Genomic DNA, 17,573 nt, shown 5'->3' on the forward strand with positions numbered 1-17,573 from the left:
AGTGTGAGTTCCGGGACAGCCAGGACTATATAGAGAGACTCTGTCTCAAAAAAAGCAAAAAACAAACAGATAAAGAAATTGTGATAGGGATGCTGAAGTATAGTTCTTCACAGCTGATGGCTTCTGCCAGGGGTGGGATTGAGGAAAGACTCAATTTTCTTTAAGGGGCTGGCCATGGGGAGTTTGACCGTGCTCCAGTGAGTATATGGGCAATTCAAAATGGACTAGGTATTTTTTTCTTTTCTTCTTCTTCTTTTTTTTTCTGGGAGGAAATCACAAGGGTGGGATGGACCTGGGAGGACTGGGAAATGAGTGTGATCAAGTTGCATTGTGTGAAATTCCCAAAGAATCAATAAAAATATTATATTGGAAAAAAAAGAAGATAATTTAAGGGGGAAATCTCCTAAAAATTTGAAACATCCACACATCAAACCAAGCATCCTCAGTTTAATAAAGAAAACACTGCTGGTTGTAAAGGCCCAGACTGATCTCAACAAAATATTTACGGGTGACCACAATCACTTTTACCAATAGACAGGTCGGCCAGGAAAGCAAACAAACAAAAACCTATCAGAGTTCAATGACATCACAGATTAAATGAATTGAACAGGCATATACCAAATATTACACCCAAATATTGCGGAATATACATTAAATAATTTTGTGTATTTTATCTGACTACAATGAAACAAGACAAGAAATCAACTGGAAGAGAAGCTACAGAAAAATATTCAAATCCATGGAGACTTAAAAAGATACTTTTTAAAATTAATTAATGCATCATTAAGAAATAAGAGAGGAAAATATAAAACTTTTAGAATCAAATGAAGATGCAAACACAATATACAGAAACCTGTGAGATAAAATGAAAACAGCTCCATGAGTGAATTTTAAAGCTATATATTTTTTTAAACTCAGAAAGATCTCAGATAAGTAACTTGATGATGCCCCTCAGTGTCTGAAAAAATCAAGAAGCTAAACATCCAATCAGTGTATGGAAAGACATCAGAAACACCAGTCCAGAAATTAATGAACTGGAAATGAAAATAATAGTACAAAACCCATGAAACAAAGAGTTTGTTCTTGAAAAAATAAACAAGACCCACAAACCCTTAAACTAACCAAACTAATGAGAGTGAAGACCCAAATTAATTAAGGAGATGAAAAGGGAAACATTATAACAAATACCAATGAAACTTAGTGGCCCATTAGGGCAACTCTGAAAATTTATCTTCCCATAAATTGGAAAACCTAAAAGAAACAAACACATTTCTAGATTAACCTATCAAAATCAGCCAAGAGGACTGAAAGTACTTCAACAGATTTATAGCAAGTTGTAAGTTTGAATCAGTGATAAAATAGTCTCCCAACTGAAAAAAAAAAAAAAAAACAAAAAACAGCAGAACAAGCCGGATGGCGGGACATCTCATAGCTGAATTCTACAAAATCTTTAAAGAAAAATTAACACCAGTGCTTTTCAAACTATTCCACAAAACAGAATGGTAGGGAATGCCACCAAGTTCATTTTATAAAATCTTGATTACTCTAATAACCAAACTGGATATAGACATAACAAAAAGGAAAATTATTAGTGAATCTACCTGATGAACAAGGAGGTAAAAATGATTAATAAAATTCTTACCAATCAAATCCAATGATACATCAAAAGATCATTTGCCATGTTCAAGTTCCATTTATTCCAGGGATCAAAGATTGTTTCAGTGTATTCAGATCAATAGATGTACTACATCACACACATAGGGTAAAGGATAGAAATTATATGATCATATTGATGGGGGGAAAAAGTCCTTGGACAAACTCCAATATCCTGTCACGATAAAAACCCTGAAGAAACTAAGACTATAAGGAGCATATCTCAACACAATAAAGGTTATATGTGATGAACCTATAATATGATGAACCTATATTCAACATCATACTAACTGTGAAAAAACTCAAAGCATTTCCACCAAATTCAAGAATAAGACAGGGTCATCCGCTTTCTTCTCTTTTATTCAATATAGTACTTGAAGTCTTAGCTAGGGTAATAAGAAAAGAGGTGTAAATAATAGGAGCACAAATAGGAATGAACTCAAACTATATAAAAATAAACCTTAAGTAGCTCCTGCTCCCAACTAAAACTTAGGTTAATTGTTTTAGTTTGTTTCTTTTCTAATTTAATTGTTTTGGTTTGTTTCTTTTCTAATTTACATTTTTCACCTGCACATCTGTCCACTGATTGGAAACATGTGGCACATAACCGTAGCTTTTCAATTCAGCATTTTCAAGTATTATGCAGTCCAAGTGAGTGTCCAGAGGTCCTGTCAGTAGGTGAAGCAAAAGGTATGTATTTTGCTTCTGTTTATTTCCCTGAAGTTTAGATCATCCCCGACTTCCACTTTAGTAAATAATGTGATAACACCATGGCAGACACCTCCGAGTGAAAGTCTATGTGCAGTACACATGCCTTATGTAAGCCTAGAAGAAATTTCTCCGTTAGGGTTGGATGGACAATCTCCTGCCCGGCCCATGTTTTGTCTGGTCGCAGTGTGGGAGGAGAAAAATGGGGAAGAAGTAGAGGCTACCACAGCAAAGCAGAGAGACTCGCTAAGGTCTGGACTGCAGGGGTAGCTCTGGGAATAACATTGAAGTAGCAGACGGGAGATGATTCACAGTTCCAGTCTCAAACGGCTAAGAGAAACAGTGAGGTTGGGAGAAAGAAAGATTGGCTATGGCTTTATAAAGGTTCAGCAGAGGTGACAGGCAGTCATTGGAGTAGAAGGGTCTGATGACTTTCTCCTCCTTCCTCTTTCTCCTTCCTTCTCCTCTTTCTCCCTCTGTCCACCTATTCTTTGAGCACCCCTGTGCCAGACCTTGTGCTGAATGCTGAGCATTCCTAAACAACTAAGGCATGGCCTCTGCCCTACCACAAGCTTTCAGTCCAACCAATGAGTCACCTGTAGGTCTGGAGCATAAGAAAAGAGCCCAGGAAAAGGGAATTTGGGAGTCCCTTCTCAAGTAAGTTCACCAGGTGAAGCTGAAGGGGGAGGGATCTTGCTGAGCCATCTTTTGGAGAGCTACCAGCTGTGGGAGGAGCCAGGTCACCCTATCCACCTTTCAAAGAAGGCTCTCCTTTGAGGTACATAGCTCAAGGACCCTCAGTTTCTTCACCTATACCCAGGAGGCTGATAGTGGAGCTATCCCCGACTGTGTTGTTACAGCCTTGACTTCACTCTCTCATAGCCAGTTCAGGCTCTCAGTGGCATGTGAGGGTTATGCTTCGAAGTCTAAGATATAATCATTATGGGGACAATGTCTCGCACCTGTTTTTTGTCTACATCATGGTGCCCTGGGAGGCTGAAGCTCACAGGGAGTAGCAGATACTCTTCTGGGTCCAGCCTTCAGTTTGCAAAGTGGGATTGTTCTGTCAGAGTGTGCCTGCCCAGGAGACTTCAAGATTTGAGGCTGATTTCCCCATTTCCTGTTGAAAGAGTTCTCAGGGGAACGTTGCCCCAGCCACAGGTGACTGACCTAGCATTACATCTCAGAACTCTTACATCTACTTCTCCAGGCCCAGGAGGAGGATGCAAAGTGGGGGCTTTACTGTGCTATTCTTTCTGCTGAAGGAGTGGAAGAAGGCTGGCTGAAGGGTGTGCAAGAAATAGGGAAAGTTCTGGATGCTAAAGTCACTCTAAGTGGACCATTAGCTCTGCTGCTCTGTCTACCAAGAGTGGAACTCTGATTCCATGTAGGGAAAGAGAAGGCAAAGAGAATGGTGGACAAATTGATGACCAATTTCTGAACCACATAGGTCATTTTGGTGAATCAGTAATTTTCCAGGATGTGGGAGCCCCTGGTTTGACAGTAATACAACAAGGGGAGACTTAGACTAGTTCTTACAAATAGCAGCACGATATGAAAGCAAACACACTGTCATTCACGAACTCTAATAAGGCACAAACCTTGCACTCAATACTTGTGTGCATTCCTTCAACTAACCTTCAGGATGGACCTTGCTGTACACATTGTATAAACGACAGAACGGAGGAGTGAGTTCCTAAGATGCCCCCATGTAATACAAGTTGAAAGTGTGATGTATGATCTGGAGTCTAGTGAATTCCAAAATCATGCTTTCAGAAGGGCTTGGATATTCAGCAGATGAAGGGGAACCTGGGTAGGGGACATTCCATGCCTATACCTTCCATAAACACTTGCAGATGACATCATATCTCCAGAGACAATCTGCTCATTCCAATGGAGCAGAGAGCAAAGTGGATGTCATTCCATTCCACCCCCAGTTTCAGCCCCCCGCTTTCCATACTGAAGTAAATCAAACTGCCCCCAGCTACAGTAACTAAGGAGGTGATAGCTCTCAGGATGATGGGCCCAAAGGCTAGATGGCAGACAGTTTTGCCAAGGGTAGGTGTGGATGGGAAGATGGACATGGGAAGGCAAGAAAAAACACTGGGGCACTTAGGCAGTATGCTGGGCAGAACCTGCAGGGAAGTAGACTTGGAGGTATAGATTCCAGGGTCAGCTTTGCTGACAGCAGAAAGTCAGCTGGCTGGGGAGCAGCCTCCAGACCCTAGGCTTCTAAACTGTCTGGACAACCCCGGCTTCCCCTCAGGGTCTATGTTCTAGGCTGTTGGCCAAGAGCAGGGGAAGCAGTGATGTCCAGCACACAGTTCCTACCTATAGGACTGGACTCTAGTGGATAAGCATGGATCACAGGGAGATGTAAGTCAAGGGAACACTGTGGGCTGTGGGAATGAGAAAGTTCTAGAGATCTACTGAGTAGTATGGATATGGTGAGGCACATGGTCTTGATTCCTGTGAAAGAGACTTGATATCCTGAATACACTCACAAAGGTAATGGCATGTTGAGACAAATATGATAATTAGCTTGACTGTAGTAACCACTTCACTATGCACACACAATAAAACATCAAATATTGCTCTACACTATAAGTGCATATAATTTTAATACTATTTTTTTGGTTTTTTGTTGAGACAGAGTTTCTCTGTGTAGTTTTGGTGCCTGTCCTGGATCTCACTCTGTAGACCAGGCTGGTCTCGAACTCACAGAGATCCACCTGGCTCTGCCTCCCGAGTGCTGGGATTAAAGGCGTGCGCCACCACCATCCGCCGTAATTTTAATAGTATTTTTTTTTAATGTGTACGTGTTGTGTAGGAATATAATGTGCTGTGCAGGGAAACGAGGCAGCATTCGGTGACAGGATATGTCAAAGCGTGTGTGGCTGGCTTCAAGAGGCAGCAGAGGGCTGAACGAAGCACAGGGGAGGGTTTCTGGAAAGGCCAGGACCCAGTCAGGAGAACAGTCGTCTCCTTGCACAGCTGAGGCTGAAGAAGCTGGTTGGTACTGCAGCAAGGCCCCGTTTATAGGGTGCATCGTTCAGGGTGGCGACAAAGGAAGAGAGCAGAAATCTACAGGACAAACCAGGAAGTGGCCATTGCAAGAAGTCCACCTTCAACTCAACAGATGTCAAGACCTGGGGGCTGGAGAGACGGCTAGAGAGACTTGCTGCTCTAGCAGAGGACTGGGCTTCTGTTCCAAGCACTCACATCAGGAGGCTTACAGTCACCTGTAACTCTAGTTCCAGGGGCCCAATGCCCTCTCTGTCTTACTTGGGCACCTACACACATGGGGTGCATATGTATACATTCAGGCATTCATATGCACATGAAAAATAAAATAAATAAACCTTTTAAAGGTTCTTCAAGAATCCATTGGAGGCAGTTTCCGCTTTGTATTTTTAAAATATCAGGATGTTGCACGGATAGATGAATGGCTAAGTACATCATGACACAGCCACACAATGGAATAATACGCCATTATTTAAAGAGGAATGAAACTCTAACCCAGGCTACACCATGAACAGATCTTGAAAACGTGTTAAGTGTACCAAGTCAGACACAAAAGAATACCAGTGTACTTGCACAAGGTACTTAGCATAGACAAAAACTGTAAGGTAGACAATGGAATGGTGATGGCCAGGGCTGGGAAGAACAGGAATTTGTGTTACAAAAATGAAAAATGTTCTGGAAATGAATGGTGGTGACATGAATGTACCCTAGACCACTGAACTGTGCACTTAAAAGTGGCTTAATAAATGTAATTTTATGGATATTTATCACAATAAAGAATATAAGAAAAAGGCATTTAATCTGCTTGAGCCACCTTTACAGAATATCACCAATCAGGAATGCCTTCAGTAACAAATTGATATTCTTCCAGGTCTAGAGGTCAAAGGTCAAAGTCAAGCTGGAGGAGTTGGTGTGGGGTGAGGCCTCTCTCCCCAGCTTGTAGGTGGCCAGTTCCTCACATCCCTACTGTGTCTTCCTCTTTTGATAAGGACAGCAGTCCCATGGGATCAGGGCCCCACTCAAGTGACCTCATTAAACTACCTCGTTCAAGGTCCTGTCTCCAAATATAACCTCATTGGGGGTTAGAACTTCAGCGTGTGAATTTTAACAGGGGCACAGTCTAGACTACAACAGAAGGTGACACTGGCTGAGGAGCTTGATTTGGGGGACTGTTCCTCTGAAACAAGTCACAGCTTTGATCTTCCATGTGACGTTGGCAAGTGCTTCAAGCATTGGGGGTATGAACAGAAAGCTTCCAAGGGGACCTGGGCTGAGTGTGGAGTTCCCTCTAAAGCCACAGCACTCGGTGGTGGCAATGATTATCCCTCTTATTTTTATCATATTTGGGATGGCAGGCCACTAGTTCTGTTCTTATGAGTTGTGGGCAGAATTCACCAGCACCGGTTTGTGAGTCTCTGCAAATCCAATATGCCTCACAGCTTAGAGATATTCCGAGCTCTGAGTGACCTTTAGTCCCAAACTAAAGTGTGTAGATCCTGAGCAAGAAGCCTGGGCTTGGCTTGACCTGCTAAGCACAGGTGGTTTGAAAACTGTCACTCAAACTGACCCAGTTTCATCAAAAGATTACATAAAGAAAATTGAGGTAGGCTACAACCCCAGCCTCCCTGAGAAAAGCCCCAGGGTTGTGTCTCCCCACTGACTCCGTTCAGTTCTTCCTCCAAACAACTTCATCTAAGCAAGAAATGAGAAGTGGTCAGACTGGACTCAGAGCTGAAAATACTTGCCGAGTGGTGTTTAGTCCTCTCTCCCTGAAGTCTTGGCTGCTCGGCCAATTCTTCCCCACTTTCTGTTATTTGACTATAGAAGCTAACTGGCAGGTGTTGGTTTGGAGAGCTCAGGCCTTGAGGGTGCAGCCTTTCCTAGGAATGTGCTTCTTTAGTCTGAATGAAGCTCTTGACAACTTTATTTCTAAAGTAAGAATACGTACTGTCTCTTGATTTCTTCTTTAAGATGTGTGTGTGAGAGTGAGAGAGAGTAGTATGTGTGTATGTGTGTGAGAGAGTTGTGTGTGTGTGTGTGTGTGTGTGTGTGTGTGTGTGTGTGTGTGTGTGACAGAGATTGGGGGATACATACGGGAACTAAGAAACAGACAGCCCAGAATCCCGGCTCTGGCTCTGCCCCTTGCCGACAGGCAGCTCTTTTGTGTCACAGCTTTCTATTGCCGTGACAAAACACCCGAGCAAACAATCTAAAGCAGAGATTTCTTCGGACTCATGGTGGCAGAGGTTTCATCCATGGCCAGTTGGCTTCATCGCTGTTAGTCTGTGATGAGGCAGAAAACATGGCAGAAGGGTGTGGAAGCCGAAGCTGCTCATGTCAGGGCAGTCAGGAAGCAGAGAGACAAAAAAGGACTGGAACCAGATAAACCTTTCAGATCATGTCCCCCCTTGACCTTGTTCCTAGAATCAACTAAACCTCATTTCCATGACCCCCTTACTAATTCTATTAAATTATGAATCTATCAGTGGTTTAATCCATCAGTGCAGCTAACAGTCCATGATCACTTCCTAGTGGTTGGATGCACTAGCCGTGGACCAAACCTTGAAACCTGGAGCCTTTGAGGGGGCATTTTATATCCAACTTATAATACCCTTCTTTTCTCTGCAGCTTAGGTCTCCATTTCTGTAAATGGGGCTCAGGTGAGCTCCCCACCCTCGGGGTTTTTGTACACAGTAAGATGGTAGGTGAAAGGATGGGTGCAGAGCACACAGGGCATGTTGGGCGATAGCACATGCTCAATCTTTGCTTCAAGTGTAGGTGTTAAATACTGACTCCAAAGCTGGAACAGATCTTTGAAACCAGCGGTTCCTTTGTTAGGGAGATGAACATGTGGAGGCCCAGAGAAGGGAAGCCACTGCTTAGTGACATGGATTGAAGGTTCATCTCCTCATAAAAAACCATACATTGTAGCTCTACCCACACATTGTGATGTCATTTAGTGGTGATTTCTCTAAAAAAAAAGTTACTGATTTGTTTTTATTGGCATATGTGTGTTGTATATAGTAGTGGGTTTTATGCAGACATTTAATTATATCATGTACACTGACCATATCCACCCCTCATATATGCTCTCCTCTCTCTCTCCTCTCCCTTGCTGGTCCCTTTCTTTTGATCAGATAGACCCCCTTCTACTTAATGTCATATATGTGTGTGTGTGTGTGTGTGTGTGTGTGTGTGTGTGTGTGTGTATGTCAACACCCCCCACCCCAACATACACACATGAGGTTTTTTTTAGTTGAAATCACATCATTTGCAGAGAGGCAGATGGAACTTTAAGTGGATCTTTGGAAGGTGACTAGATTGTGACAGTGGGGCCTTTATAAAAGAAGCCAGGCAGCCAGCTCCCGCTTGCTGGTGTCAGAGCACAGATGATTGAAGAGAGATCCCAATATAACTGTGGGTCATCCTGTCACCCTGATTCTCAGACACTAGCTCCAGAATGAAGGACTAAATGACTTACAGCCACTTCGTTGGTGGCATTCCGTACAGCAGCACTTATGAAATAAGAAAATATGACAATTTGGATGCAAGACCAGGCCTGACTCCAAGGTTGTTGCTCCTTGTACTCCAAAGGACACAGGATGCAACCTTGGTTCCTCCAGGCAGGCAGGACCAGGACTGGCCTGTGCTCACAGTCTTCTGCCCCCATCCAGCAGAGGAGAAAGGCTTAACTCAGGCTACAGACTGCAGATCTGTGGCACTCTGGAGGGTTGTCACTCTTGGTGCTAACTGGCTTCCTCTGAGTTTTTCCTGGGGTCTTGGCTTCTCCCCCCACCCTCATCTGGCCCAGGTGCCTGTAATATTTCTACGTTGCTTCTTCCTCCCCCGCTAAGATGTCCTTAGTGTTCTGATCTTCTGTGTGGTCCTCAGGTACTCGGCCCCTCGGGTTGTGAGTAGACACTGGGGAGAACCTGACCCCACCTGAGCAGTAATGGACATCTCTGCAGGCACAGCAATGGACAGCCACATGGACAACCAGTGCAGACTGCTTCCAGGAGGCTAAGAGTGGGGCCAAGCATGAGAAAACTGAGGTGGGTTCAAGGCAGGGTCCATGATTTTCCCCCTAGCTCACCAAAGACATGCGAGCCCATCCTTTCTGTCAAACCAACACAGGAGTTAGGAAGCCTGTGGGGTTGGAGTGCCAAGACATAGACAAAGACCAGACCTCAGAAAGGGACTTCCAGTACAGGTCCTGATACTGCTGCTATCTAGTGGTTATGGGCTCTCATGGGGTGCAGGTACTCGAGGCGCCTATTACCACAAGTTGAGTGGTTGTGTGGGTATCATATTCTCCACAGTGGGTGGCCAGTAAACACACAGACATCTAGGTAAAAGGAATCTGTTTAGCTATTGACAGATTCCCAGTTACAGAACTTGCCACTGAGGTGACTGGGGGCAGCTGAAATGACTTCGGTAGTACTGATCTAGGAGCCAGAAGGAGAGTCTGGACCAGGTACTGTTGTTTCTTCCAGCTTGGCCTCACATCTCCTTGCTATCAGCCACAGCTAAAGTATGTGAGGAAAGAAAAGTGGCCATCTTGAGCTTAACCAGACCACCGCTATACGCCAGGCACTGTGTGTGTGATATGCTATCTCATTTGGTCTCGGTGGCTCCAGGACATGAACATCCCTGGCCTCATTAGGTAAAGGAAGAAGGAGTTCAAAATGGGAGTAGCTTGCCCAGGGGAAGCCTGCCAGACCTGGCAGGTTTGAACACAGTCTGTTTTGGGGAACTTGGGATCTGGGTTGACGAAGCATTCAGGGAAGATCCTGTTACCCTAAGAAGATTGGAGAAGGCGAGGCTTACAATGAAGGGAAAGGGGCTTTGGGGCCTCGGGGCTGCAGAGGGCCAAACAAGATCTGCTTTGCTTCATTCTTCATTGTGTCACAGCATTGCAGCCCACAGCGCCCTCCTGCTATATAAGGGCCATTTCCAGCTACTTTTAATTTGGAGCAAACTAGCCGCTCCGCCGTGGTCCTGAAATTAATAGGATGTCTGTGCGGCATTTCCAGGCTAAGCATCCTTGGGTAAATTATTCTTGCCTGCATTAGGGTTCTCTAGAAGGGAGGCCAGGAAATTTAGGAGACACAGCTTTGGCAAGTGGTGGCGTGTGACTTCCATCTGACCGTGGAGACCCAAGAGAGCACCTGGCCAGCTGAAATAGGTCAGTGGAGTGACGGGCCTGTTATAGAGAAGCAAGGACAGGAGACCTGGCAGGTAGAATGAAAGCCACTGCATGTGGGCAGAGCCAAAGGAAGTGCAGACCTCAGTGTGGAAGTCCTGACCTGGGGCCTGGCAGGTAGAATGAAAGCCACTGCATGTGGGCAGAGCCAAAGGAAGTGCAGACCTCAGTGTGGAAGTCCTGACCTGGGGCCTGGCAGGTAGCGAAGATCCAGGAACCCAGTGGTTGAGCTTTCTGCCTACGGCAGGGCACCAACCCTGAGGGGCGCCTGGACACAGGGAGTGAGTGGGGCTATCTGATGTGGCTCTAGTGCTGCTTATCTTGCTGCTGGGACAATGAGCCAACAGGAGTGTGGTGGTAGGAACCCTCTTCCCCTAGCAAGGGGCTGAGCTTCCTAAGGAAGGGGTAGTGTCTTTTCTTTGATAGAGGCCATTACCATATCTCACAGATCCCAAGTGTGAAGACCATTGATTTCCCAGACAAGTTCTAGCTGCCAGCTCAATGCCAGATGACCGACTACCCCAAATCATGCCTGCTCCTCAACAGATAAGAGCACTTTTCATAGGTTCTCTATAAAAAGAGGACGTTGTGGGGGAAGACCTCTCATGGGCATAAAGCCCATCTAACATCTGGCACATGCCTTAGCCCTGCCCACTTCTCCAAGAGGTAACAGGGATGCTGAAGAGCATGGGTGTGGCTGTCTTCTGTCCTTGGCCTGCAAGTGGTCCCTTTTCTTATAAAGCATGTTTTTTAACTCAGGTCAGGTCTCCTTCTGGAATTTGTCACAATTCCTGAATGGTAGGTGGCTGCTGAAGAGATCCAGCTGCTACATCAGTTCTCAACAAACCCACCAACACAATGAACAGGGAGCTGGGGTGGGGGACTCTCTGCTGGACGAGGTGGGAAGTGTCACAGGTGGGGGCATCTTCTACAGCTCTGTAAGTGAAGAACAATGTGCCTGTTCCTGGCTCCACGGGACCTGGTGTCTAATGTCAGCGCTGCCGTTTCTCGACTGGGCCACGTGGCCCAGCCAATCAGCTTCCTTCCCTTGTAAGATGGGGATGGCAATTCCTATTTCCAGGGTTGGGACTAGAGCCAGGCAAGGGGGTTGTACAAGAAGCAAAGAGAGCACACATCCTTAGTTCTCTGCAACTGCAAGAAAGACATCTGCCCTACTAACTGCCTGCCCTTACTTCATGATCCTCAGTAAATTAAAAAAAAATGCATGCTCAGTTGGCCTTGCTATTCTCAGATCAAAAGCAAAGACCTTCCAGCACTCGGGGACCTTGTACCATTCACCCACACAGCTGGCAGACAGCAAAGTTGGGATGCAAGCCATACCAGGTCCAAGGTCAAGCTTGTGAGGACCTGGAACAGCAGTAGGGAGGAGACATGGGGAACAGTGTGTCTTCAGGTCTATAGTCAAGTCTTTCCTTGCTTAGACAGGAACATCCTGGACTAAGTGGGAAAAAGAGTTGAAACCAAGGCTTTGTCCTTGACACAGATCCCAGTTCCCAGACTCCTCTTGTCCCATTGCCTCATGGGTGGCCTGGACCTTGCTACATGCTCTCCTGGATTAGGTTCCTCCTCCCTGCTTACTGTGGCTTTGTTGTCTGTGCCTCGGGTGGCAAATTAGTTCCATCGCACAAAAGGAGAGGCTTTGAGCCTCCCCAGTCAGAGTCAGCCTGTACCACTTCTGGTCTCTGGTTCTTTGTCAAGGGCTGGGAATGAGGACAGAGAGGCAGATGCCCAGACCCCAAGTCTTTCCAGGAATGCAGTCAGAGGCTGGCCTTATACAGTAGGTGATGGCCAGGCTGTGGGAGTCACACAGCTCCCCCCTCCGTGTGTGTGTGTGTGTGTGTGTGTGTGTGTGTGTGTGTATGATGCTGACTGACTGCCAATGTCTTTCTCAATTGTTTTCCACTTTATTTTTAGGGCCAAATCCTCTCAAAGAATCTGGATCTCACCCATTCAACTAGACTGGCTGGTCAGCAAGCCCCAAGTGTCTTCCTGTCTCCACCTCCGTGATGTTGTGATTATAGACATAAGCCACCATGCCCAACATTCACAGGGATCCAAACTCAGGTCCTCATGCTTGGGTGGCAAGGACTTTACGCACTGAACCATCTCTTCAGTCCAAGAGTTATGTTCTTAACTCCTAGAAAGGGGTGAGGTAACAGAGGTGTTCAAATATCCTTTGACGGGCTAGTGAGACGGCGCTGCAGGGAAAGACATTTGCTGAGACTCCTGATGACCTCAGCTTGATCCCCCAGTCCCATGTGGTGAAAAGAGAGAACTGACTTCTGCAAGTTTTCCTCTGATGTCCACGTACGTGCAGTGTCATGTGCGCGGGTGCGCGTGCGCGTGCACACACACACGCACGCACACACACACACACACACACACACACATCACTAAATACAATAAAAAATTTTAAGAAGTATTTTTGCTCAGAGAAGGCCTTCTGGAGAGCAAGCTGGACAGAGATTAAGCATCATCTGGTGCTGGACACCAGTGGCATAGGAATTGAGAGAGAGAATGTCCCTGCCCTGAGCACTCACAGCCCTGAGGGTACAGGCAGTTAGTAACAGCCACATTCACCCACATCAACTGAGGGCAGTAACAGAGGGTACTGATTCCATTTTATTGATTAAGAAACTGAGGCCAGAGGGTCCTGCAATGGCCCAGTCTGATGCCTCCCATTGCATTTGTGATTCGTGTGTGTGTGTGTGTGTGTGTGTGTGTGTGTGTGTGTGTGTATGTGTGTGTGTGTAATTACTTTTGAGACAGGGTTTTCTTATGTTGCCCAGGTTGATCTCCAATCCCTATGGTCAAGTTATCCCCATGCCTCAGCCTCCCAAACAGCCAGGTTCATTAGGCACCTGCTCATTAGGCACCACCACGTCCAGCTTGGGAACTTTTTTTTAAAGCAAAAGCAAACCATCAAAGAGAGATCTAAAACAAACCCAAACAGAGCTGAAGCAGGGGAGTGCCAGAAGTCTGCTTGCCCAGCTCCTCTCTGAGGACATTTGAGACCGTGTGAAAGTCCAGGCAAAGCTCGGAAGGCTTCGTGTGGCCACGGCTCCTTCCCCTGCACAGAGTTCAGCTAGTGTTACCCTTCAGGTGTGGGACAGGTGATCCACAGTGATACCGAGAAAGTACCTGTGTGAGGCATCCCCCAGACCACAGGCTGCTGGCTCTGATGGATGGTACATTTCGTTCACTTAATTCTGCTGATGAGCCAGGCTCTGTGGTCACCGCCCTGGCTACAGTGGGAACGGAGAATGTGAGCTTTGACCTCCCGCAGTGTAAAGCTCGTGGGAAAGGCAGCCTTTCAAATACTACCAAGAGGGACACAGATCGCAAACTGTGACCAGGGATAAAAAGGCAAACGTCATAACCAGTGAGATACATGTTCAGGGAGACCCAAGCAGTTGTCTCTACAGCAGGTGGGAAATCTGGGCCTCTTGGTACCTTTGACCAGTCGCAAAAGTGAGTGTTGTCATGAAGGGAAGGTGACCAAGAACCAGGAGCTGGCAGAGGGGCTGGCATGATCTTTCCCCATTCCCCAGGCATTTCCAATGACATAGAGAAGGGGGAGATTCCCTAGACTAGAAGAGGAGCATGATAGATGCGTTCATTTCCCAATTCAGAGTAGGGCAGAGATTAATTCTGCTTTGGAGGGTTGGAGTGTTGCAAATCTAGAACTCAGTGCAATGAATCACAGACAGCTGAAAGCAGAATGGAAAGCAGAAACCATTATACAATCATAACGTGTCCACACAGGATGGAGTCTGAATCGTACACGTTGTCTACGCATTGGAAAGCTTTTATTCCGGACTCAGTGAAGACCTTTCTCAGCTCTCCGGCTCCAGGTCTGGCCCAGCTCCCATTGCCATCACTAATTTGGCAAATATTTAACCAACACCTGGGTTCGGCAGTACTACTCTCCCTGCACATGTCTGGCCCAGAGCCATGGCTGTGTAAACATTTGGTCCTCTCTGCAGCGCTGAGGCCAAGGGTATAGGTAAAGTTCAGACACAATCCTCCCCCTCCCTCTGTGTGCTGCCTCCCCGAGACCTAGTTATTAGGAACCTGCTATTGAAGCAGCTCAGGGGAAGGCCAGGCAGCCACTTGGTCCCCAGTGTTAAGTCCCAATCAAGTCCCTTCTACATCAGGTGGATCTTAATTTCTGGGATTCTGACCAGGTGTGTGCATGCCTGTGTGTGTGTGTGTGTGTGTGTGTGTGTGTGTGTGTGTGTGTGTGCGCGCGCGCGCGCCCGCGTGTCTTGCCTCTGCACAGCTGGCCTCTCTGCAGAGATCATCGTTCTAGACCCACCAACTCTGCTGACATCATCTTCCCTCTCCTGCCCAGCCTGCCTCTTCTCCACCTCAGTTGAGAAGCTACAGTTCAGAGAAGCCCCTCAGCCTGCCCGGGGACCTGTCTTCTGTACTTACTGCCCACGCCCACACCCCCCGTTTCTGTACATCTCAGTACTCAGTGTGGTGTCTAGGTGGGACCCATTTTGGGATCTGCATTCCATTAGACTCTGCTTTTCTTGCAGGGAAATTTGCATCCATGAAATAATGTGTAGTATATGAGTGTGGCATATTGGAGATAGGTGTCCAATACAAATATTGAGAAAATATCATCATACTCAGTTATTCAAATATTAATCTTTCCTCTCTCTGGAAGTCTGTGTCTCTCTTACACACACACACACACACACACACACACACACACACACACACACACGTCCTTTTGACACACTCTTTCCTTTGCTGACTCACTTTCTCAAGCTTATCTCTTCTGTTTCATAGTTTCACTGCGGGGTACAGAGATCCACTTTCAGTTAGCTAAAGTTTCTGACCTTGGTCCTGGAGAGGGCTGAGGCTGGATCCTCCATCATACATGCATACCCATCTCAGCCTCTGACCCACTTCTTTATATCTAGATACAGCCATGCATTCCACAAAGGGATTCCACATGTGGATTTCCTGGGCCCTTGCAACAGCACTCAGCAGGAGGTAATGAATTCATTTTACAGATGGAAAAAAAAATCAACCAGCCACAGAGAGGCTGTGGCTTTCCCAGGTGGTACATTGGAGCCGAGGCCTAGGCTTCTTCTATCTGGGCTGGGGATGTTTCTGGGGCACATCGGGGAGTAGAGGTGGGGCAGGATGCTACCTCACCTGTCAGCCCCTCGGTCTCAGAGGTTCTAGAACACCCTCACTTGTCCTAGGACAAATGGAGAACTTGGTTAAGTTTCATCCCCTGCTTTCTCCTCCTGGAAATGAAGCCACTGAGCATTGCTGCTACTGTGCCCTGCTCATGTCCCGATCTCTGCCCTAGGCCTCCTAATCCCCAACACTGGATGCTTAGTCCCCCAGGATATCCTGGAAGGACAATGTCCTAGTTCAGGAAGAGGCCGTGGAAAGGATGGGAGTCATTAAAGACCCAGGAGAGATTATAAGAGGCTCTCATAATCCTTGCCACAACAGCCACACAATTGACACCAGCTAACCCTGTGCAGCTGGGTACCTGGGCAACGTCATGATTGATGGCCATCCATGGCTTTTGCCTCCTCAGATTCTAGGGTTTGAGGGATCCCTCCCGCCCTGAAGTCTGCAGCTTCCAGTGTCTCTCCCCCCAAAAGACTTATTTTTCCAGTGAGAGGGCATGAATATTTAAAGACATTTTCCCAGCCACTGGAACCACACCACACTGCTGCTCTCCCTTTAAATTTATGCCCAGAAAGTTTGTCCGAGTTCCCCTCCATGTCCCCACCCTCCCTGGCGCAGAGTATCAAATGGAGTCCCTGAGAAGGTAGCCTCCCCTTTGTCAGGAGGGTTACCAGGGCTGCTGGCTGCGTTTGGGGGCTGAAGATGTATGTGTAGTCCTCATTCTTCGCGGCCACACAGAGAATTATTCTGCAAACCTCTTGACACTTCAATACTTGGAGAAGCAAGAAAATCAGACATGGGGAGGAACAGTCGTCAGAGACAGCAGATCTGTGGACAGAGTCCAGGAGCACAGGACCCCCAAATCCCAACAGGGCAGCCTCAGCATAGACTGCGAAGCTGATCAGGATTCCGAGCTTACCACTGCAGAACTACTCCAGCCCCAGGGCCACCTCCTGCTGCCCCCCTTCAGCATCTCTGCTGTGCAGAATTACTCACAGCCCACTGCATCAAATCTCTCTCTTATCAACAAAACACAACACTCCCAGGATAAGTTTTTAAAACTCCAGTCACGCCAAGCCGCTTCCCAGGCTCCGGGAAGGGTTCCGTTTCTCTGCCCATCTATAACCAATCAGCCACACATCGCCAACTCCATTTCTAAAGTTCCAGGCAATTACAGCCTCCTGAGCTCCCTGGCGGGGCGCCTACCTGCCCAGGGCCAGATCAGGTTGTCAGCAGCCTCTGGTCCCAGGTGCTTGTTCCTCAGCCTCCTCAGAGACTCAAGACTCCCGCGTGCCAGGAGTGACACACTCAGCACACACAAAGTGACCAGTCAGGTCACATCAGGGCAGGACACAATGATGGAAGTCAGTCTCCCTACCTTTGCTGAGGGTCCCGGTGATGAGTTTAAAGACGGTCTGGGCAAATTTCACGAACCCGAGCCTGCATCTGTTGGAGCAGCCACTCATAATGGCAAAGGTGAGGCAGATTCTTCGGTCAGCACCCAGAAGGGATGGCACCCACCTCGTGGAGCCTGCCTAGGTGAACCCTGTGAGATGGATGCACCCCAGAAACCAGTCTCCGGGAACAGCACAGCCGCCTCTGCAGCGAGTCCAGCTCTGCATCCAGAGAGTCTGCAGGGCAAGCCCTCCCTCCCTCTCCACCCCCTCCTTCTGTCCACTCAAGTCCTCACCACAGGAGCACCTCGGGATGCCAGGGCTGGGGCGGCACTGCCAGGGTACCTAGGGCTCGGAGAAGACTGAGATGCGAGTGAAATTGAGCAGAGCAGGAAGGGAGGAGCTGG

General features: G+C 47.1%; 1 protein-coding gene across 1 annotated transcript in view; it reads right to left on the reverse strand.

The window, feature by feature from the left end:
• The window catches only part of Kcnip1 (potassium voltage-gated channel interacting protein 1), a 378,331-nt gene extending 360,965 nt beyond the window's left edge, over positions 1 to 17,366 (reverse strand). Inside the window, exon 1 of the mRNA XM_052759013.1 lies at positions 17,151 to 17,366. Coding sequence (XP_052614973.1) covers positions 17,151 to 17,238 — 88 coding nt within the window. The 5' untranslated portion in view covers positions 17,239 to 17,366. The remainder of the gene's footprint in view (positions 1 to 17,150) is intronic.
• Between the last annotated feature and the right edge of the window lie 207 nt (positions 17,367 to 17,573).

The sequence above is a fragment of the Peromyscus californicus genome, unplaced genomic scaffold (genome assembly GCF_007827085.1).
Source record: "Peromyscus californicus insignis strain IS unplaced genomic scaffold, ASM782708v3 Scaffold_3__1_contigs__length_106647218, whole genome shotgun sequence".
NCBI lineage: Eukaryota > Metazoa > Chordata > Mammalia > Rodentia > Cricetidae > Peromyscus > Peromyscus californicus.